Source organism: Paroedura picta, chromosome 1 (assembly GCF_049243985.1).
Source record: "Paroedura picta isolate Pp20150507F chromosome 1, Ppicta_v3.0, whole genome shotgun sequence".
NCBI classification, from domain to species: domain Eukaryota; kingdom Metazoa; phylum Chordata; class Lepidosauria; order Squamata; family Gekkonidae; genus Paroedura; species Paroedura picta.
The window spans coordinates 192,899,438-192,922,126 of record NC_135369.1 but is presented as its reverse complement, the minus strand read 5'-3'; the positions used below and the strand labels follow the sequence as shown (position 1 = coordinate 192,922,126).

General features: G+C 48.9%; 1 protein-coding gene and 1 long non-coding RNA gene across 2 annotated transcripts; one reads left to right on the top strand and one right to left on the bottom strand.

Moving 5' to 3' along the window:
- The first annotated feature begins 663 nt into the window (after nucleotides 1–663).
- On the top strand, nucleotides 664–22,252 carry CCT4 (chaperonin containing TCP1 subunit 4). The gene is made up of 14 exons (XM_077315270.1): nucleotides 664–953; nucleotides 2,576–2,628; nucleotides 4,332–4,421; nucleotides 5,285–5,393; nucleotides 8,100–8,242; nucleotides 9,676–9,797; nucleotides 10,545–10,677; nucleotides 13,032–13,171; nucleotides 14,086–14,182; nucleotides 16,956–17,066; nucleotides 18,651–18,781; nucleotides 18,875–19,109; nucleotides 21,445–21,558; nucleotides 22,111–22,252. Exons 1-14 carry the CDS (start codon nucleotides 821–823, stop codon nucleotides 22,120–22,122), a joined length of 1,623 nt encoding a protein of 540 aa, XP_077171385.1. The 5' UTR covers nucleotides 664–820; the 3' UTR covers nucleotides 22,123–22,252.
- On the bottom strand, nucleotides 8,276–11,608 carry LOC143826478 (uncharacterized). The gene is made up of 3 exons (XR_013227071.1): nucleotides 11,541–11,608; nucleotides 9,624–10,730; nucleotides 8,276–8,995 (listed from the first exon to the last, which is right to left on the bottom strand). It is a non-coding gene; the product is annotated as an uncharacterized LOC143826478 (long non-coding RNA).
- Nucleotides 22,253–22,689: the final 437 nt, after the last annotated feature.

Below are 22,689 nucleotides of genomic sequence, written 5' to 3'. Positions count from 1 at the left end.
ACACTTTTCAGGGTGGAGCCTCCAGAGAGCAGGTTTAGGGAGGAGGGACTTCAGTGGGGTATGATGCCATTTTCTCAGGGGTAGTCAAACTGCGGCCCTCCAGATGTCCATGGACTACAATTCCCAGGAGCCCCCTGCCAGCAAATGCTGGCAGGGGCTTCTGGGAATTGTAGTCCATGGACATCTGGAGGGCCGCAGTTTGACTACCACTACCAGGGGAACGGGTTTCTGTTGCCTGGACAGAGGCTGTAATTCCGGAGGACCCCCAGGCCCCACCCTAGCCGTAGCCTTCACCCTCCTGGTTCTCCAGGGGAACTGCTCTCCGTTGTCTGGAAAGCAGTGGCACTTCCGGGAGTTCTCCAGGCCCCACCGGGATGTTGGCCACCACTGGTGGGACAGCCCCCCCCCCCAATAGCGGCCTAAGGACCAACGTCCTCTGCATTTCTGCCAGGCTAGACGCCCCGCTATTCATTCATTCATTCATTCATTCATTCATTCATTCATATTTCTATATCTTTTTTTACATGCTTGTTAAAAGATGCCTTCTGCTTTGAGCGGGTTCTGGGGGGTAAACCGGCCGCGACCTGGGCCCAACCCCAGCCCTGCAGTGTGGGCGGCCGCCTGTGCCGCCGAGGGAGGGCCTTAGGCGTCTACCTCATTCGCCCGTTCGGCATCGCCCGGCACTCGCGGGGCCACCCCCGCCCGCGTGACGTCAGCGCGTGCGCCGGCCTGGGCGAAGGCCCCCTGCCCGTTCTGGAAGCTTCGCGGCGGCCGGGAGCGGTTGGCGGGCGAGGGAGCGGGATCCGGGTCCATCGGCGCCATGAGCGAGGCCGGGGGCGGCAAGGGCGGCCTGCTGGGCAACGGCAGCCGCAGCATCGGCGGGCAGCGCGGCTCCTACCAGGACCGGGACAAGCCCGCGCAGATCCGCTTCAGCAACATCTCGGCCGGCAAGGGTGCGCGCGCGCGGGGGGGGGGAGGGGAGGGGAGGGGAGGGGAGGGGAGGGTGGGGTAGGGGGGGCGATGGTCTCCCGCCGCCCCCCCCCTTAGGCGCCGAAGCCTGTTGCGAAGGGAGTGATGCCTCCAAGAAACGCTCCTTCCAATCCCCCTCCCTTCAAGGGCTCCCTAATCTGGTTCTAAAAAACCAACCCTGCGGGCTGGGCTGGGCTGGGCTGGGCTGGAGGAGGGCGGGGAAGGGAAGTTCCTCCGCGTGGCCGACGCCTGTCATGTCTTGGTCTGGGGGGGTCTTCTGTTTTTCTATCTATGTAGCCTGCCTTGTTTGTATTATTAACGCCAGCCGCACCCGCGACCTCCGCCCGATGCTCCTCACGGGGTTGTTGTGAGCATGAAACGGAGGGAGGGAGAGCAGTGTTGGAAGCCCCTTCGGATGTGCCTGACTTTTTTAATGAAGAGAAAACGATCCTTTGGTTTGCTTGCTTAGGGATGAACTCTTGTGCCCTAGGAGGCTGGCAGGGTAGCCGGAAGCTTCTGCTTTAGCTACGTGAGTGCAGTAGATACAGACCCCAAGGATGTGAGATAGTGTATTTATTTTATTTAGTATTTATTTATTATTATAATTATAATACCATAATTTGAGTTCTGTGACCACCCCTGTCGGTACAGCCGTCTCGAGGTGGTTTACAACAATTGGATGCGACAATTCAATAAAGGATGAAAACAGTAAAAACCATTTAACATTTAAAAGTTTGAATCCTTAACAAAAAAGGACCTGTTCACGGAAGCTGCCAAGTGTAAATGACCAGTCAGACTACTCGCAGTCAGTCCAGGGTGCAGAGGAGGGCCCTTATTGGTGAGGTTCAACAGATTCATTCATTCATTCATTCATTCATTCATTGACCCCCAATCAAAAACCTGGCAGAAGAGCTCCATCTTGCAGGCCCTTCAGAACTGTGGCAGTTCTTGCAGGGCCCTCCGCTCTTCCAGGAGCTCATTCCACCAGGTTGGGGCCAGGACCAAGAAGGCCCTGGCCCCCATTGAGGCCACATGTACATCTCAGGCCAGGGGTCACCAGTCGGCTTGTATTGGTGGAGTGATATGCTCTTCCGGGGGTATAATCAGGTAGGCATTCCCTCAGGTACTTCTAATATTTCTAGACCTGTGCAGTGCCCTACTCGCTACCTCTGCAGAGGACTGGGTCTATTGAGTTTCCATGCTATGTCACAGGTGGAATGGAGGCGATGTAAAAATGATGCTAGCTGGCATACCCCCTGATTTGGGGTCCGAAAGCTCCCGCAGGGCCCACAGCTCCTCTGGGAGCTCATTCCATCAGGTTGGGGCCAGGACTGAAAAGGTTGCAACAGTCAGTTAATAAAACCCCATTAAAATTAAGACAGGACATAAAATTAGAACATATGAGTAAGAAACACGGCAGTATAAGTTATTATTATAGCCGAGAACTGGCAGTGTGCTATAGGGTTGTATACTCTTTTAAAGGAAGTTTGTCCCTAGAGTAATGATCTCAACTGTTCCCCTTTCCTAGTTTTTGTGTAAAAGCCATGGAAAGGCGTCTTGTTAACTGACCTGGGAAATAATCCTTTCCCACCCATTTCTGGTTTAGCGGTTGCAGATGCGGTTCGGACGAGCCTGGGACCCAAAGGAATGGATAAAATGGTAAGTCAGATTCTTTATGAAATTATTCTAGCACATTTTTAAAAGGTGACTCATATCCTGCATGTAAATTCTCATACCGTCAGCCCCTTTCTGATAGGACTGCAAAGTAGTTGAATGTCTTGAGTGGGAGGGGAGTAGCCCTGTGGTAGAATGTCGAGAGGGGACAGGTGTCACCATCGGGGGAGTTGAAAGGATTCCTGAACGACGTTGACAGCTTGCAACGTGAACCAGTGGCAGAGACAGGACTGTGCTGTTGTCGGCAGGAAGCACCCAAGGGCAGTGGGTAGAGCTATTGTTCCGAAATAGCTGGGAGGAGGGTGTATCCAGTACACCAGGTTTTCTCAACCAGGATTTCGTGAAACCCTGGGGTTTCTTGATGGCCCTGAAAGGGTTTCCTGAATGAGTGGGAGTTCATTAATTTATATATATATTTTAAATGTGTTAAACATTCATCGGGTGATATGACCATAGATGGTCATGTTGACCCACCCACCCCTCCAAAAAATGGCCAGTGATAGGCCTGGAAGGGGTGGGAAGGGGAGTGGCCCCAGGTGGGCAGCGTATTTTGCACGATTGCGCCATTTCTGGGGTTTCTCAGAGCCTGAAGAATATTTCAGGGGTTTCTCAACACTAAAAACAAAATCGAAAAAGGCTGCTGCAGACAGAAGAAAGCAGACTGGTCGAAAGCAGCCAACAGGCAACAGCGAACCTCATGCATGGGCTGCATGTTAGAACAGATGGCTGGCTGTTTCACAAGTTGTACGCAGTTCATTTGCTGCTGGCACACTGTTCTGTTCCTCAGCAAATGGTCTCTTCAGTTGTGAGATGTGTTGGGGGGTGGGGTGGAAGAACTCTGCGGACAGCCTCCCCCTCCCCCCAGGGCCTGGAAAGGCTGCAGGTAGCTGGTAGGGAACTCACCGGCAGAGGCAGCTCTCATGCAGCAGGGATCTGCAGCCTCCAGGCCTCAGAGGGAAGTGGAAGGAAGGGGAGGGGTCAGGGGGGATGGAAGGTGATTGGCTGGGCGTTGAGCAGACAGGCAAGCTGATTGGAGGAGGAGGAGGCACTCAGGCGGGACAGCACTGAGTGGCACTTAAGTCATGAGACATGCTCCTCCTCCAAGGCCTTGCCAGAAATATATTTTGTGGAACAGATACCATACATTATACATTTTACTTTGATTCCGATATTTTATCGGTAATTACTATGTGATCCTTTCATATGCTGACCTTGTTAAAATATATTTACCTTTGGTCTATGACCTTCAATAAACTTAATATGCAAACAATATTTTTAGGTTTTTGGCTGCTTAAAGGTGTACGCCTGTCATTTACATTTCCTTCACTCCATGTGTAAATGATGACATAGCCTAGTAAGCAACATTGCAGAGGAAAGCACGTGACAAGGCAGGCGGGCTAAGGAAGATTGACAGAAGCACTCCCAAGTTTTGGGCTAGCCGTTCCAGATGTGCAGTATAGATCCCACACTCTGTGGCTTAGTGGTAGAGCAGGTGCATGGCTTGCTGAAGGCCCAAGCGGCCCCCGGTCTGAGCATAGAATGCTGACCTTGATGGTTCAACAGGAGGCAGCTTCACATGTCGTGTGTCAACTTGGCCTTGCTTTCTGTCATTTCTCTCTCTTTTTTTGCGGAGGGCAGGGTTGAATTTGCTTGCAGAAAAATGATTTTCTCCCCTGGTGGTTTCACAGATCCAAGATGCCAAAGGGGATGTGATGATAACAAACGACGGGGCCACTATCCTGAAGCAGATGCAGGTTCTTCACCCGGCGGCCAAAATGGCAAGTGATTGCAAGCGTTATGTTGTTCCTGGGCCTGATCCAGCGTGGGGTAGTGGTTAAGAGTGGTGGCCTCCAATCTGGAGAACCGGGTTTGATTCCCTGCTCCTCCTCCACAGGCAGCCAGCTGGGTGACCTTGGACTAGTCACAGTTCTCTTGGAGCAGTTCTCACAGAGCAGTTCTGTCAGAGCTCTCTCAGCCACACATCTTTTACAGGGTGTTTGCTGTGGGCAGAGGAAGGGGAGGTGATTGTGAGCCTCCTTTTGGCAGTGAAAATCTGTTCCACTTTATTTATTTATTTATATACCGCCTTCCCCGAAGGCTCAGGGCAGTTTACATGAAACAAGAGACGATACAAGTGACTCCATTTATAGTAATAGCATTAATGTTTCTGGTAAGGCTTAGGAGGAGGAGCTGGCCTCATGGCTTAAGTGCCACACAGCGCTTAACACCTACTCATGGTGGTTGCCCTGCCCCTGAGTGTCGCCTCCTCCAATCGCCTGGCCTGTCTGTCCAGCGGCCAGCCAATCACATTCTGTCCCCCACTCCTGACCGCCCCCTACTGCTTCCACTTTCCTCTGAGGCTCGGAAGCTGCAGATCCCTGCTGCGTGAGAGCTGCCCCTGCTGGTGCGTTCCCTGCCCAGAGGCCTCCAGTCTGCAGCCTTTCCAGATCCAGGGGGGAGGGAGAGGCCTTCCACAGAGTTCTTCTACACATAATGTAGTGCCCGTTGTATTCCTGAATGCAACAGGCTGTGACCCTAGAGGGGTATACAAAAAACCCTCTTGTTTGAATTATATTGTCCACCTCCCCCAACTGCCAATTGACTCCAATTGCTTATGTGTATTGAAATGTGCCACACGCAGCTGGTGGAGTTGTCCAAAGCACAAGACATCGAAGCCGGAGATGGCACCACTTCTGTTGTCGTCATTGCGGGGGCCCTCTTGGATTCATGTTCCAGGCTTCTTCAGAAAGGTGGGCCCTTTTTATACCTTTGTGCACAAGACACAAAAGAAAGCCATTGAAAAAGGCGGAGAGGAGAGGGATCAAAAGCATCATTGTGATGTGGCAGCCTTTCAATCCCCCACCCCACGATTATTTTCCGCCTTCCTTTCTTGTGGAACTCAAGGCAGCTTGTGCTTACATGTTAAGTGCCATATGCTCTTCCGCCAGGCATATGCTTGAGGCCAGGGCAGCTCTCCCACTAATCCATCAGAGGATCCCCTCCAATATTGAGATCTCCAACATCGAGATCATTGTTAGATCTATTGCATTGGTGCCACCCTCTTCTGAATATTATTCTCCCCACCAGGCTGAACTTGGGGGGAAGTTGAGTAAAAACGATCAGAATTGTGACCACCGCCGCTTATATGTTATATGTGACTTGTTGTTGATGTTAATAGGGGTTTTTATGGGGATTTTATTGTGTTTTAACTGTTTATGTTGTAAACCACCCTGAGACCTATTTGGAGAAGGGCGGTCACTTGTGGCAAAACCCATGAATTAATGACCTCCAGAACGTCCTGCCACTAACAGCCATTCTCAGGTCATGTAAATGGAGGGCCTGGCTTCCTTGTGATGGCAGGTGCATGCTGGCAAATCCTTGCAAGTAGAGAGCAGAGTGCTCCAGGCTAAGCACAACAGAAGTAAATGTGCCGCATGCATAAGAAAATAAATAAGATTGAGCAGGCTGCGAGTGGTACTTCTTCAGGCTAATGCCATGACTTGATAGTAGGAAATCCATTTGATAGGATAGGAGGAGATGGTGAGCCATTCTAGGCATAGCTGTCTAAAATGGAGGGAGGTGCAAACTCCATGTCTGCAACTTGCTCTCAAAGATGGAGAGTCTTCGATCACAGGGACAAAGTTGTAAAAGGAGGAGGAAGGGACCAGAATTCCCCAAGGGCTCTCAGTCTTCTTCAAAGCAGGCAGTAATAAAAGATCAGAGAGTAAACTGTGAGTTTAGGGACCTGACTTGAATAGCCTAAACTGATCATAGGCCCCTCTGAATTATGGAACACAGAGACAGCACAACTTGCTTCTCTTGGGGTCCATCCATCTTGTGTGGCGTTGACCCCAGGCATAATTTTATAAAGCTGATCATGTCCTCCCTAAGTCATCTCTTTTCTAAACTGAAAAGTCTCAGACCTTTTAGCCTTTCCTCTGAGGGAGGGTTCAATCCTTGGCATCTTCAGTGGAAAGCACAGGGTAGGAGATAATGGGACAGCCGCTACCTAACACACCGGAGAGCTGCTGCCAGTCTGTAGAAAATTGTGACCTTGATGGTCTGATTCAGCATAAGGGGACTAATTGGGCTGTTTCTTACGAGTTGTATGTTGCTGGCTGTAACAGCTGCCAACTGTGCCCGCTTTGTAACGCTTCTGCTGTCTTCTGTCTTATTGCTTTCTCTGGTGTGCTTTAAGATGATCTGGACCTGTAGCTAGAGGATTCCCTCCCCCTACCGCAAAGAGAGATCAGGACTTGAGATAAATGAAAGTTGTTTTCTCTTGAGCCATGCCAAACAGATTTCTGTATGTGTTGTGGACCCTGGCCAAGGGCTCCCTGAAATCCTCAGAAATCCCCAAAGGAGCAAGTCAGGGCTAGTCAAACTGTGGCCCTCCAGATGTCCATGGACATCTGGAGGGCCACAGCTTGGCTACCCCTGGAGCAAGTGATCCAGACTTACTTACAAGGGGTTCTTTAAAAATGCATCAAAGTTCCTGAAGGCGCAGCCTACGTTTTCATCAGCCGGCCTCGAGTTCGCACACATGCAAGAAAATCCTTCAGGCCTCGAGGCCCCAGGCATGACGAAAACGACTCTACATGATTACTACAAGTCCCAGAATAATAAAGTTGTCCCAAACAGTTGGATGAGCGAGGTCGACTTGGAGCCGGCCTCCTGTGCCAAAAGACTCAATCTAGGCTTTGCCGATAAATGAGCATGAGTGAGAGAGGGGGGGGCCAATCTGGGGGGGGGCAATCAGTGCTATTTCACGAGACTTAAGGCAACTGAGCACCAGCATGTAACAATTATGAAGGCACCCAGGCTATACAGCAGGGGTAGTCAAACTGCGGCCCTCCAGAGGTCCATGGACTGCAGTTCCCATGAGCCCCTGCCAGCATTCGCTACAATGGGAATTGTAGTCCATGGACCTCTGGAGGGCCGCAGTTTGACTACCCCTGCTACACAGTATGACCTCTCTGGCATCCTCTCTGCTGGAGTTAATTTCTTAATTGACGTGTATAGGTCTTGTGCAACAGAACTAGACACAGAATCGCAATATGCAATCAAGAGCTGGCCGGAGCTGTATGGAAGGGCGGTATAAAAATCCAAATAAATAAATAAGATGTGTTAAGCTTGACATTGTGGTTAAGAGCTGCGGCCTCTAATCTGGAGAACTGGCTTTGATTTCCCACTGCTCCTCCACATGCAGCCAGCAGGGTGACCTTGGGCCAGTAACAGTTCTCTCAGAGCTCTCTCCGCCTCACTTACCTCCCAGGGTGTCCGTTGCGGAGAGAGGAGGGGAAAGCGATTGTAAGCCGCTGGGAGACTTCTTCGGGGAGTAAAAAGCAGGGTACAAAAATCCCGGCTCTTCTGATTCGACCAGATTTGTCTTTCTCAATAACTTCCTGTAAGGTCAGCAGTGGCTGACGTAAGCGTGTCTCCTGACTTCCAAACAGGGATCCACCCCACCATCATCTCCGAGTCTTTCCAAAAGGCACTGGACAAAGGGGTCGAAGTCTTGGCTGGCATGGGGCAGCCCGTCGAGCTGAGCGACCGAGAGACCCTGCTGAACAGTGCAACCACAGCGCTGAATTCCAAGGTGGGTGCCGAGAAAGGGGGCTTGGCAGGCAGGTCACCTTGTGCTCCCGCTGCATGTAGGAGGTGGCTGCATTAATTCTCTGTGAAAGAAAAGTGACCCGGGTGGCACCCTCTGGATGTTTCCGCAGGACTAGAGATGCTTTGTTCACCCAGGCATTGGCTGCAGGGAACCTCACCTGGGGGGGGGGGGGGTTTGACCATGGTGGCATCTTTATCTTTGCTGCTTCAATTATCTTAATGTTCTTTCCACTGGGCATCTAAGCAAGACGTGCAATAGCATAAGCCACAAAGTATGCGTGGAGTTGGTGTGTATAGATTTATTTTACTGCAGAGTGTCTTTACCACTTGTCCTGACAGAGTCATCTCGGGATGTTCCCCAGCAGACACAGTATTATAAAACGCAGTGGTTTAAATCAGCATTGGTGTTGTTGTTGTTATTTCGATTTATTTCCCGCCACTCCCAAATGGCTCATGGCGGGTATATCTAAATTTTCAATTTTTCAACATATCTAAATTTTCAATAGAATCTCCCTGTTAAAACAACAAGCGATATGAAACCGTTTCAGAGAACTGGCCCCCATGGAGAGGTGATAGCGGAGGAGGAACAGGCGAGGAAGGCCCAGATCAGACGTTCACACTGGATTTCCGGTTAAGAGTGTCTGCTTCGAATCTGGGAGACCTGGATTCAGGTCCCCGCTTGGGCCACGGAAGCCGGCTGGGTGCCCTTGGGCCAATCACACTCGCTCAACCAAACCTACCTCACAAGGATGTTGTGAGGGTAAAATGTAGGAGAGGAGAATATTAATAAGAATAAAAGTATTTAATGTCTATTCACCCTCTCCCCATACGTGCTCAGGGAGGCTCACAACAATAAACCACATTCAAGAAAACCAATTACAAAAATAATACAATAAAATACTATTTTAAAAGCCTGTTCCCACCTCCCGCCCCCTTCATACTGTTCGCCAGCTTCTTTAGACTGGAGATGACATCAAACGGGGAGCCGAGAAGGTGGAGTTGGAAGGACCCCCCCCCCCCACCAACAGACTGCTGATCCCTGGCCCCAGGGAGGCTCGCCTGGTCTTGACCTGAGCCAGGGCTTTCTCTCTCCTGGTCCCTGCTTGGTGGAATGAGCTCCCTGAAGAGATCAGGACCGTGCTGGAGCCAAAACAATTCTGCAGGGCCTGTAAAACGGAGCTCTTCCACCAAGCCTTCGGTCAAGGCCAGTGAAACAACTCCGCCAACAAGCGTTCCCAGAAGCTCTTCCTACTCCCACCAAACTGCCCCGTTGGAAAACAGCACAGGGCAACACTCTCAGAAATACCTCAACTGTACAGTTAATTGGTTCTAATGTTGCAATGGTAGAAATGTTATAAGTTCACCAGTATAGGACGTTCTCTGTTCAGATCCGCACATGTGCCATCTGCCCTGCAGGTTGTGTCGCAGTATTCTAGTCTGCTGTCTCCAATGAGCGTGGAGGCGGTGATGAAGGTGATTGACCCCGCTACGGCCACCAGTGTGGACCTCAGAGACATCAAAATCGTGAAGAAGCTTGGGTGAGTGGGCAGGGTTGCCGGGCCTGGTTTGGGCAAGGCCTGGAGATTGGAGGGGGGGGGACCTTAACAGGGCACAATACCGTACAGTCCCCCTTCCAAAGCAGCCCTTTTCTCCAGGGGAAGGGGTCTCTGTTAAGTGGAGACAACCCCAGGAGAGCTCCAGCCACTCCCTGGGAGCCACCTTGCCAAACGGGAGACTGCTGGATCCTCGGCTGGACTTTAGTCTGAACTAAGCTCTTGAACTGTTGCCTGAAATTTTTATATCTCACTTGAATTGTTGTATTATCACACACTCATTTTCAATGTGGTTTGGTTATTATGACTGTCTATGATGATACTTTATCGATGGCTATTTTAGTACTTATAAAAGCATTATTTACTATAGAACCAGAGTCACTGTTACGCAGCTCTCCTTTTCCCCAGGTATTTTCCATTGACTCTGCACCCCAGTTTTCCCTTGTTGTACTCTGGAGGCTGGCGACCCGAGTGAGAGGCAACTAGGGTTGTGTGAGGCGGCATCCAAATCGGCCATTCCAGGCTGATGCATCCAGAGCCATGCCACAGGGGTGGGGGGAGGCATGGGGGGCGGTGCATAACACGGCGCACGCACGCAGGAACGGCCAATTCGGCCACCACCGCACACAACCCTAGAGCTGACCGTTCCCCGCAAAACCCGCACGCTTCCGAATCTGATGGGGTTGCTTTTGATCTGCAGCCTTGACATGCTGGTGGTGTTTTCATTTCCAGAGGAACCATCGATGACTGTGAATTGGTTGAAGGACTCGTCCTCACTCAGAAATTAGCCAACACCGGCGTCACCCGGGTGGAGAAAGCCAAGATTGGCCTCATCCAGTTCTGCTTGTCCGCTCCAAAGACAGATGTAAGTGAAAGGTCTTTTTCCGTGCCATCTATGCCTGGGCAGCTGTGTTGAATCTTGGCAAGCAAATTAGAAGGAGAGCTTTAAGAAATCTTTTATCAGTATCAAGAATGCACTGCTTATATTCCTGGTAAGAATATGTGTCAGAAATGGAAGACAAAGGTGGGCCCTTTGCTTAAGGCTGCGTTTAGCAATCTGGATTACACATAACCTTAGGGCAGGGGTAGTCAAACTGCGGCCCTCCAGATGTCCATGTACTACAATTCCCATGAGCCCCTGCCAGCATACAGGTGTCCTAGCATTTGCTGGCAGGGGCTCATGGGAATTGTAGTCCATGGACATCTGGAGGGCCGCAGTTTGACTACCCCTGCCCTAGGGTAACTCCAGAGTCTTGGAGGGGTTATGCTGGTGGGGGGAGTTAATTTTTTTAAACCATGTATTTTTAACTAAAGATTTTTAAAAGGATCTGGGGTGGTTTTCTCCTTGTTGGGGCAGATCAACCCGCCCCCTCCGAAAAGGGGAGGGGCCAAAGCCATACAAAACTTGGTCTGCTGAGGCTCCTCCTCTGCCACGGTCAGCCTATTTTTGGCAGGTGGGAGCAGCCCAGTGGTGCCTCTTGGGGCGGGCGGGCGGGTTCCGTTTGGAGGGGGAGGCTGACACCTCACTCCTGGTGGTGTGGCCAGCTGACATCGCTTCAGAGTTACCTTGAAGCCTGCAAACCTTTTCAGGGGTTACTCCACAGCCTTAAGGTTGAAACAGCCGGGTTAAGGGCAGGGCTTTCTGAGTGACCCAAGACGGTGCTGTTTCCCGTCCTCTGTAAAACTCCTAAAGACCAGGAGGCACCTGGCTAGAGTTGTCGGACTCACTTCTTACGAGGGTCACTGTATTGGGCAGGGCCAGGCGTGCCCCAGGATGTCATGTCAGGGACGGGAGATAGAACTTTATGAAGGAAGCAGGGAAGCTCAGTTGACGATGTCGCGTGTGACTCAACAATCAAGCCTGCATGAAACAGTAACCCTCTTTCCGTATCTCCCTGATGCCCACCTTCCCACTTCCACCGCCTGTTGCTTCTTAGCACGGGGACAGTGTCCAGGGATGGCGTAATAACAGCAGCATTATTTTTATAGCCCATCCTTCCTGGCTGGCTCAGGGTGGGTAACAACAGGATTTGTACAATTAACTTTACAAAGATAAACAGTTTTGATGAACATTTAATTTCTATTAAATTATGTTAAGTTATTATGTCCCCAAGCTGCCCTCCTAACCTTATAGAGGGAGCCTGATTTTGCTGGGAAGGTGGTGTGTCTGTAGATGGTGTATTGGCTTTTCTGTAGGTAGGGAGATGTTGATTTCCTGGCCTCACCTATAGGCCTGGAGGAGTAACTCTGTCTTGCAGGTCTTCTGGAACTGTTTAAGGTCCTGGAAGGGCCCTGATCTCATGGGGGGGGGGGGAGCGTTCCACCAGGTTGGAGCCAGGACTGAAAAGGTGCTGGCCCTGGTTGAGGCCAATTTTACTTCTTTTGTCACGGGGATCCTGAGCACTTGTTGTTTGCAGGATCTTGGTGCTCTGGGGGTGGGGGGCGGGTAGAGCGGAAGGGGCACTCTCGTAAGTACAGTTGTCCTAGACCATTTAGGGCTTTAAAGGTTAGCACCAGAACCTTGAACCTGGTAAAAATGCACAGCCTTGCCCATTTGGCAAGAACCACGACCATGGGCCAGATAAGAGCCCTGGCTGGACTGGTTTCATCCCACAGGCCAGACGTGACACTTCTTCTGCTAGGGCATCGGTTGCATCTGGTCAGCAGTCTGACATGTTTGAGCCTGGAAAGAGCATAATAATAATCTTTATTCTTGTATCCTGCATATATTAAAACAATTTCTTAAAAACCAGTATAAATATTAATGCATCTATATATTTACATTAGTAGAACTTGGGTGGGGAGGAGCGTACCAGATCATTCCTGGGGCGGCAAGTCTGTCCTCTGTTTTCAGCCGCGAGGCCAACCCTTCTTGACATTTCGTCTGGCCTCAACCACAGGCCCATTGGAGCTGATTAAAGTCCTGCAGGGCCCTGATCTCCTAGGGCAGAGCTTTCACCAGGCCGGGGTCAAGGCCAGTCTCACCTCTTTGGGGGCCACGGATCCTAAGCCGGTTTTGGTCAGGTGCAGGTGGCAGGGTTCCTCTCATGCCGGCCGAAAATAGGGTTGGCCACTTTGGCGGCCAAAACACGACCCTAAACGTAAAAGGGTGTGGTTTTGTTTTGATAGTTTCAGCTCCCCCTTGGCCTCAAAACAGTCCTCGTGTAAGAACAATATCTATGCAATTAACATTTAAAAGGTACCTTTTCCCCTCCGTAGATGGACAACCAGATTGTTGTTTCCGACTACACTCAGATGGACCGGGTCTTGCGCGAGGAGAGAGCCTACATTCTGAACCTCGTCAAGCAGATCAAGAAGGCCGGCTGCAATGTGCTGCTTATCCAGAAGTCCATCCTCCGGTATGCGTTTCTTGAGGGCAGGGGTCCCCAGCGTGGCGCCCTTATGGGTGCTGTGGCGCCTGTCACCACCTTCCCTGGTGCCTGCCGAGTGTCCGAATTGGCCAGGCCAGGTGGGGCCTTGTGCCCAATAGCTCTGCTCACAGACTGTGCCGATTGAAAACTTAACACCTGAAATGCTGCCAGAGGGATGCATCGCCTCAATCCTTTTTTCTTTTTTTTAAAGAAAATTTTATTTGTTCCGTTGTAATTACGTATTAATTTCTTAGCAATTGAATTCATATAACTACTTCCAAAACATAAATCTTCTGGTGCAACTAGATTAAACTTAACATCAACATAGTAATAATACTAACATAATATCAGCATAATGTATTATTGTTATTCATTGTCAAAATGATCAAAAAAATTTTCTCCTTGTCCCTACTGTCTCTTAACCCCTTCTCCATTCCTTTACTCCTCCGACTATTAAATTAAAGAGAGCCTCAATCCGGACATTGACTGGTGGGCTCCGCCTTCTGTGGCAGCCATTTTGTTGTTGTGCCTGCTACCCTGGGTCAGAATTCTAAAGGTGCCCCAAGGCTCAAGAAGGTTGGCAGCTCCTGCTCTAGCAGTTCTCTTTAATGTTGCCATTGAACCGTGAGCAGTTTGTATCGTTCTTGACGCTAGAACGGTCTAGGGTTGTGTGTGGCGGTGTCTGAATTGGCCGATTCAGATGCCACCGTGCACAACTCTAGTTCCGACGCCTTCTGATGTTCATCCTGTCCTTTGACACGCCCACCTCTGCTCACACTGGGGAAAAGAGCCAGTTTGCAGCCTGTGTCTTGATCCCCCGAACGGCACCATTCTCTTGGCACCGATGTCTGGCTCACGGTAGGTCTTCTGGCTTCGGTGCTCATTCATTCTCTTGCTTTCAGGGACGCGCTCAGCGATCTCGCTCTTCACTTTTTGAACAAAATGAAGATCATGGTTGTGAAAGACATCGAGAGAGAAGACATTGAGTTCATCTGCAAGGTAAGAAGCTGCCGGGACCTAGTAGACCTTTCCGGTCTGGGCTTCCACTGAAGCTGGTTGCAAAAATTAAACAGGCCACACCCTGGAGAGGTTTGTGACACGGAATCACGGCAACTGTGGCAACTGGATTGCATCTAATACTGCTGCCTCATCTCCACACTCAAGGGACTCCCAGGAACAGCACTGGGCACGGTCATGGGGGGGGGGGGTTGCAGGGGGAGAGATAATCAGCAAAATCACCATATTCCCCTGGTTTCAGGAGCACTTTAGTCAGCGCATGAATGTGTAATTCCAAAAAGAGGGTGGCCGTGCTTTGCCCATAGAATCATAGAGTTGGAAGGGACATTCTGGGTCATCTAGTCCAACCCCCTGGACTTTGCAGGACACTCACAACCCTATCACTCATCCTCTGTCACCTGCCACCCCCTTGAGCCTTCACAGAATCAGCCTTTCCGTCAGATGGCTCTCCAGCCTCTGCTTAAAAATCTCCAAAGATGGAGAACCCACCACCTCCCGAGGATGCCTGTTCCACTGAGAAACCGCTCTGACTGTCAGGAACTTCTTCCGGATGTTTAGACGGAATTTCTTGTGAATTAATTTCATCCCATTCGTTCTGGTCTGTCCCTCCAGGGCAAGAGAGAACAACTCTGCTCCATCCTCTATATGGAACACTTAAATACTCGAAAATGGTTATCAGATCCCCCTTCAGTCGTCTCCTCTCCAGACTAAACAGACAAAGCTCCCCCAACCTATGTTGCCCGCATAGATGTTGTTGCAAGCCGTGGTTTTCTGTGGCTAGGAACCACGGGAGGGGAGACTGTGAAAGGAAGCCGCAGTTTGATTGCATAATGCCAAATGGTGGTTTGCCTATATGCAGCTTTCATTGATCTCAAGGCTGCTTTTGATACCATCCCAAGAAACCAATTGTGGGCCAAGCTGGCCAGTTCCTCCATTGATAAAAGGCTGCTACATTTGATGGTCATGCTACATAAGGGCACCAGATTGCAAGTGAGATTTAGCAACGAGGGTAACCTAACAAAACCTGTGAACACTCAGAAAGGTGTGAGACAGGGTTGTATCCCAGCCCCCTTCTTATTTAACTTCTATGTTGACGCTTTCAGAACTCTGATATTCATGCCCCTAAGTTGGACGATAAGAAAATACCAATCCTTATGTATGCGGACGACGCTGTGATCCTTTCACAAACCAAAATTGGCCTTAAACGCGCTCTGCTTATTTTAAGCCAACAATGCAAAGAAGAACATCTAAATATTGACTATGAGGAAACCAAAATACTGCACTGTAACAACAGGTTCCAGAAACATCGCTGGTATAATGATGGGGACATAATTGATCAGGTTAAGGGTTTTAGATACTTAGGAGTCAGCTTCCAATATAACGGTGGCCATTACACCCATATACATTCGGCAACAGATTCTGCAAAAAAAAAAGAAGTGCTCTAGCCATCCTTAGATTCTTTCATACCAAAGGTGGTAAATTTATTCCAGCAGCCCTGAAGCTTTATTCTGCGACGGTATTAGCGCAAATCCTATATGGTACCCAATTGGGTCCTTACAGGAGCTATGTGCTGCTTGAAAGAGTGCAGTCAAAATTTTTGAGAGACCTTTATAAAACACCTAACTGCACACCAAATGTTGTTCTACGCCAAGAATCTGGCCTTCTGAAGGTAGAAACCGTGCCTGGCTGACAACCATCAATTACTGGCTAAAAATTTACCTCCATCCGAAGGGACTAATCCCGAAATTCTTAGCAGTCTCCTCGCAATTCCCGTGGAATAGCAAAATCATTGGAAAAATCCAAACTCTGGGCCTCGATCCGAACCATCTAATCGAACTTGGCCTTAAAACAGCCAAAGCTGCCGTAGGGCAACGTCTTTCCGATACAGACTCTCTGGAGGAATTCTCAGTTCTTCCTAGAATCTCCAGCACTCTGAAAGGATGGCCGGGAAATACTCCAGCTCCGCATCTCACAAACATCCCAATAGCAAACTACCGCTGGGCCTTCTCAAGAGCAGGTTTCAACTCATTCCCCTCAGCCTCCCTCGAGGGCAGCGTTCTCAGTCCTCCGCTGGGGCTAAGTGTGTGTGTGCCCCTGTGGCAATGCCCGGCCTGAGACAATTCCGCACATCTTACTATTTTGTCCTTTTTATGAAAGCTCCCGAAAACATCTGATCCTACCTTTACTAACCCACCACACCAGACACTCATCCTTACCATCTCATAATAGGGACACTCTAGTTAAATTCTTGCTAAGGGATAAAGACCTCCTTATTTCCAACATGGTAGCAAAATTCCTTTACATCTCTACGAGAATTAGATCGGAAAGAACATCTGAACGAGAGTAATGGATAAGTAATGGATAGGCCCTCTTATCCCTTGGGTTAATGGACTGTTCAAGAATATTCCCTGCCCCTGCAGTTAACTTCCCTGAGGTTTCTCCCCCCTTCTTCTTTACATGTTATAACCCTTCCCCCTACCTATTAATCAATACATTGTTTTTAACATTGCTTTATTATCTTAATATTTTTATGTAGCAATACTTTTGTATTTTTTTTACTACACATATTGATTAACTTTTATAATGGATTGCAGTCTCTATTGATGAATTATTTATATGGGTCAATCGACCGAATAAACATACTTACTTACTACTTACTTACCTTTATGTGTAGACTACCCCTCCTTGCGTGAGGCTGACTTTGGCCTTATTGTCATCTTAACGGAGTATTTTTATCCATCTTTCTATTTCTAAGACTCTTGGAACGAAGCCAGTGGCTCACATCGATCAGTTCACCGCTGATATGCTCGGCTCTGCTGAACTGGCCGAAGAGGTCAATCTAAATGGCTCTGGGAAGCTGGTAAAGGTAAGGAACAGAGACTTCCTTTCAGGGGTGCGTCACCTGTAGCTGGAGAAAAGCTCCAAGCAAATAACAGGCCAAGAAGCTTAATTGGTGGTAGAAGGTGTGATCAATGTGCCTCCAAATGCAGCCAGATGGGTGACCTTGGGCTAGCCCCAGTCCTGTTAGAGCTGTTCTCACAGAGCAGTTCTGTCAGAGCTCTCCCAGTCTCACCTTCCTCACAGGGTGTCTGTTGTGTGGAGAGGGAAGGGAAGGCGATTGGAATCTGCTTTGAAATTCCTTGGGGTAGTGGAACGAGTATAAAAACCAGCTCTTCCTCCTCAGGGCTGACTTTTGGTGACTCCATAGGGCTTTCAAGGCGAGGGACATTCAAAGGTGGCCTGCTGCTGCCTGCCTCTGTGTAGCCCCTCTGAACTGCCTGGTGGTCTCCCATCCAAGCACTAACCAGAACTGACCCTGCTTAGCTTCTCAGATCTGATGCAGTCCGGCCAGCGTGGACCTTGCAGGGCAGGACGCAGACATTCGGAGCTGGTTTGCCATTCTGTGTTGTGACTCTGGGCTTCCTCAGTAGTCTTCCATCCAAGTACTGACAAGGGCTGACATTGCTTAGCCAGGGCCTTTTTGGTCATGGCCTGTCCAGGTGGAACAAGCTCCCAGGCATGCCGAGGGCCCTGTCAGAGCTCTTGCTGTTCTGCAGGGCCTGCAAGGCGGGGCTCTTCCGCCAGGCATTCGGTTGAGGCTAAGACCCAGGCTAAGGAAGATCTGGGTCCCTCCGCTAGGTGCCCTCTATATGCCAGGCCATTTAGGCAGAGGAATCCTCTCCTGAGGTTGGGGGGAGAAACTGGTCCAGACTGGTGAGGGGTGTGTGTGTGTGTGTGGGGGGGGAATAGGTGGGATTAGGCAGCGTTTCACTGTATTTTCTTCTGTTTTATGGCCCGGGAGTGGCAATTAATAAATCCAAATTTAAAAAAATAAAAATAAATAAATATGAGCATGCATAGTTGATCATGGTTTAGCTTTAGTCTTTATTAAAATAACAGACTGGCATGAAATATTCAGGTACAAAAATTAAAAGCAGCCTGTAGTACAATAATATAAAACACAGAATATATTAGATCTATATCAATCTCCCCCCCCCCCCCCCCACACACACTACAAGAACAGAAGCAGTTAGAATTCTTTTCAGGGAGCTATTACAATTTTAATATAAATTACATTATTTAAGAAAAGTGGTTATCCACCCTGAGCCCTAGGGGACAGGTGGGTTACAAATGTTGTTATTATGAAATATTTATATTGACTAGCAGGTTAGTGATCAAACTGTCCTTGATTGTGATTTCTCTGCCAAAAATAAGTGAAATCACTGACCATGAAAAGGCGCCAATAATTGGCATAATCTTTGAATGGTTCATGCCCCCATCAATGTCTTGTCTATGAAGTTATAGGAGTTTACTTGAACCCTCTCCCGTCTGATGCTGTGCTCCTCGGTGGGAATTTGTCAGAATAACTGGATGTTGTTTGTAGTCTGCGTCTGCTGCTACAGACTCTCCGGTCACAACAGTGCTGTAAAGCCGCCCTTGTCCTTGGCAGGTGACAGGCTGCGTGAGCCCCGGGAAGACCGTGACCATCGTGGTGCGTGGCTCCAACAAACTTGTGATCGAAGAAGCGGAACGTTCGATTCACGACGCCTTGTGCGTTGTCCGTTGTCTGGTCAAGAAAAGGTACCTCATCGGCTGGCTTGGACCCTTAAATGGGCGACTCCATCTCATGCGCCCCGCTTCCAAAATGTAAAAACTGTCAACGTTTTGTTTCAGAGCCCTAATCGCGGGTGGCGGAGCGCCAGAGATAGAGCTGGCCTTGCGCCTGAACGAGTACTCCCGCACCCTGAGCGGCATGGAGTCCTACTGCGTCCGGGCTTTCGGCGAAGCCCTGGAAATTATTCCATCAACGCTGGCGGAAAATGCAGGCCTGAATCCCATCAGGACTGTGACTGAGCTGAGAAACAGGCATGCGCAGGGTGAGAAAACCGCAGGCATCAATGTCCGAAAGGTAGGTGGCAGATTAGCGGTGTCTAAGAGGGGGGCGCGCACCGGCCCCTTTGGTGACCACTGATGCCCGCCCGAGGCAGCCAGTGCTCACCGAAGCGACCTGGAGCGCACAACCCTGCAACCGTTGCCCCATCTGTGCGGTGCTCGGAACTCTGAGTCTGCGTGAAACAAAACGTTGGGAAGATTTGGGGCTTATCATTTGTAGGTCTGGTTTTAACTGCAAACAACTTTAGATCTTCTGTGTAGCAAACTCATCACCTTTGGCATCTTACAAAATTCTCACGGGTTATCAAGCCGTCTATCCTCTTGGGGAGTTCCATGTGCCTCCAACACTGAGCAATGACAATTGTTGCTGCTGTGGTTAGAATCCTAGAGTTGGAAGGGACCTCATTGGTCATCTAGTCTGACCCTCTGCACTATGCAGGCCACTCACAGCCCCATCGCTCATCCACTGTCACCTGCCACTTGCGTGAAAAACAAAAAAAAACTTGTGCGAAAAACAAAATCTTTAGCGTTACTAACAAGATCCTCTGGCATAAAACTTAACAACATACATTCAGGATTTATAAGAAACTTCATATTCAATATTTTTTCTAATGAATTTTAATTGTATTTTCCAACCTTACAATTCTACCACATATGATAAAAAGAAGCATCTTTTCATTACACCTTCCAACACTTACCGAGTTTCAAATTCTCTCTTTTGAGAGATGGAGTTCGTCTGTTCAAGTTCAGATTTGAGCTTTTCCGTGATTTGCAGATATTCAAACCATCCGATACTCTTCCTTTTTGAGTATGCCCCAGCTTTTGAGCTTCCCATACTGGTTAATAAATCATTGTATTTTAAACAGTCCTTTCTCTTCTGTTAAGATTTGTTTAGGTATGTTTCGACTGGGGATTTCAGCCTCGAAAATTTTTCACCTATTTTTGATTTATATCTCTGCCATATTTTTAACCCAGTCGTTCTCCAAGTATGAAAATCTCTTTTTTCCCCTTGGACATTGTGGAGGCCACAGTAGAACATGAAAACCTTCGAGTTCAATCTTCTCAAAGACTTGGGTCCCTTGATAGGATGGATAGAATTTTAAAACAATAATTCCTTTGACTATTTTTACGAATTGGGGGGGGGGGGTGTGCTGAAAAACTTCTTGACCACAACAACAGTAATAGTAGACAAGCTGTTAAAACTTTGCCCCAAAAGGCCCCAAGTGGGGGTGAGGAGGGCTGAGGGCCACGTTCTAGAGCAGGGGTAGTCAACCTGTGGTCCTCCAGATGTCCACGGACTACAATTCCCATGAGCCCCTGCCAGCAAACGCTGGCAGGGGCTCATGGGAATTGTAGTCCATGGACATCTGGAGGACCACAGGTTGTGACTACCCCTGCTCTAGACAAGCTGTTTGTGCAGAACGACAATCTCTGCCGATACACTGAGAATATGTTCCAGGATATAATTTGGAGGCCTTGGGATTCTCCGGCTGACAATTGGGTTTTTTGATCGATCAGTCAGTGACACAAGGGTTTGCTGACAGGGAAGAAGCTTGGAGAACTCAGCTTCAAGATGTACGTCTAGTAGCACCATAAAGACTCAACAAGATGTTCAGGGTATAAGGTTTCGAGAGCCAAAGATCTGCCTCATGCTCTGTAAGCCTTTGAGAAACAGTGCAGTCCGGTGAAGACAGACACCATCTTCTACCCTGGAAATCTGGTTGGTCTTTAAGGTGCCACTGGACTTGAATCCTGCTCTTCTACTGTAGATCAGCAGGGATCAACTTCTACTGTAGATCAACATCTGAAATAGAGCTTTGAAGATTTGGAGTAGCTGCTTGGTTTGGAGGAAAACATCCTGTTTTTTTCTAAAGGCTTAGTGCAGCCTTTTCAACCTTTTGACTGTGGAGGAACCCCTGAAATATTTTCCAGGTTTTGAAGAACCCTGGAAGTGATGGCATGCCCCTTAAGAGAAGTGGGCGCAGAAGTAAGATGTGGGAGCCAGCTGATCGATTGTTTACCGTTTTTCCATTGTGGAGAAAGAGACGAGTCCTGTAGAGCAGCAGGGGAAGGAAGGGGGCTCCAGTGACATCTAGTGAGGTCAGCGGCCATCCTAACTTCTGGGAGAGGCCAAGTAACCCCAGGGTTCCTCAGAACCCTAGTTAGGAATCCCTGCTCCAGAGGAACTGGTTGGCCAGCTTGTGAAAACAGATGCTGGACTAGAACTGGGCTGGTCTGATCCAGCAGAGCTGTTCCTAGATTCTTGTAATGAAAAGATGGGGAAACCTTGTGATGCCTGATCATACTAGTTATTGCTCGAAAATCAAGACTTGCCTTCCTTTCTGTCGTAGGGTGGCATTTCTAATATCCTGGAAGAGTTGGTGGTCCAGCCCTTACTGGTCTCTATCAGCGCTCTGACCCTCGCGACAGAAACTGTCCGCAGTATTCTGAAGATTGACGATGTGGTAAGCAAAGCTTCGATCACCAACTGTCATTTTTATGGTTGTTCACTGCATCGCTGTCCAAGGAGTCTTTGCATAGCAGATGCTAGTCTTTAAGTCACTGATCCAGCCTCGTGCCATTGAGACAATTTCTCTCCTAGCATTGGTTCATTCCTCACACCTTGCATAATGCACTTTCCACGCACTTTAGAAGTAGATTTTCCTGTTTTGCACAAGAAAATCCAGCCACAAAAGCACATTAAATGTGCTTTTTTCATTCTGCTCACCTTGGATAATGCACTTTAGAAGATTTTCCTATTTGGCACAGGAAAATCCAGCCACCAGAACACTGAAAATGCATTATTCATTCTGCACACTTCCAGTACACTTCAGTTTCACACAGGAAAATCCAGCTGCAAAAGAATATTGAAAGTGAAGCTCAGTCCTGAGAATCAGATTGGCAACTGCAGTCATTGTTCCAAATGCAGGAACACCAGATGTTATCAATAGAGACGTTTGTGGTAGAACAGCAACCCGAGGGTCACTCAACTGTCTTTGTTTCTGTTTCCCCTGCAGGTGAACACTTGATAAGGTGGCTGAAGGAACAAGCAGCTCGTTGCAAGAAGTCTTGGTTAGGACCCTACAACCGTGTTGGACATCTACTCCTGTTCATGTACCTTTTGTCAGTTTAAATTAATAAAAATCTCAAAGTTAGAAAGGCAAGTCTTTTTTTTTTAATGAGCACTAGAAAGCAATTTGCCTCCATGGTGACGATTCAGCTGAATTTGAGCACCCTAAATGCTTTTTGATTTTTCCACATTTAAGCAATTGCTTTACTCTTCAATTCAGATAAGTGAGGACGAAAGTAAATCGTGTCTGTCTGGGAAAGTGCTGAGGGCTGTTGCTATCAGGACCGTTAAAAATGTTTATCATGCTGACTGTCGATTTGCACAGTCTCATGTTATTTGCTGAGCATCCTGCTTCTTGCCTGGTGAAAATGCCCCTGGTGTCACTGTTAATTGGATGACTAGCGCTGCGTGTGCCATGGACACTATCCAAGTCTTGCTACCTCTGCTGGATAGCCCAGGCTGGCCGAATGGGAGACCTCCAAGGAATGCCAGGGTTGCTGTGCAGAGGAAGGCAATGGCAAACACC

What these genes read in the sequence shown, in the direction of transcription:
- CCT4 (XM_077315270.1), top strand. Translation starts at nt 821, where the DNA reads ATGAGCGAGGCCGGGGGCGGCAAGGGCGGCCTGCTGGGCAACGGCAGC. An exon ending in GCTCTGGGAAGCTGGTAAAG is followed by an intron (nt 17,067 to 18,650) that starts GTAAGGAACAGA and finishes TGTCCTTGGCAG; the next exon opens with GTGACAGGCTGCGTGAGCCC. An exon ending in CGTTGTCTGGTCAAGAAAAG is followed by an intron (nt 18,782 to 18,874) that starts GTACCTCATCGG and finishes GTTTTGTTTCAG; the next exon opens with AGCCCTAATCGCGGGTGGCG.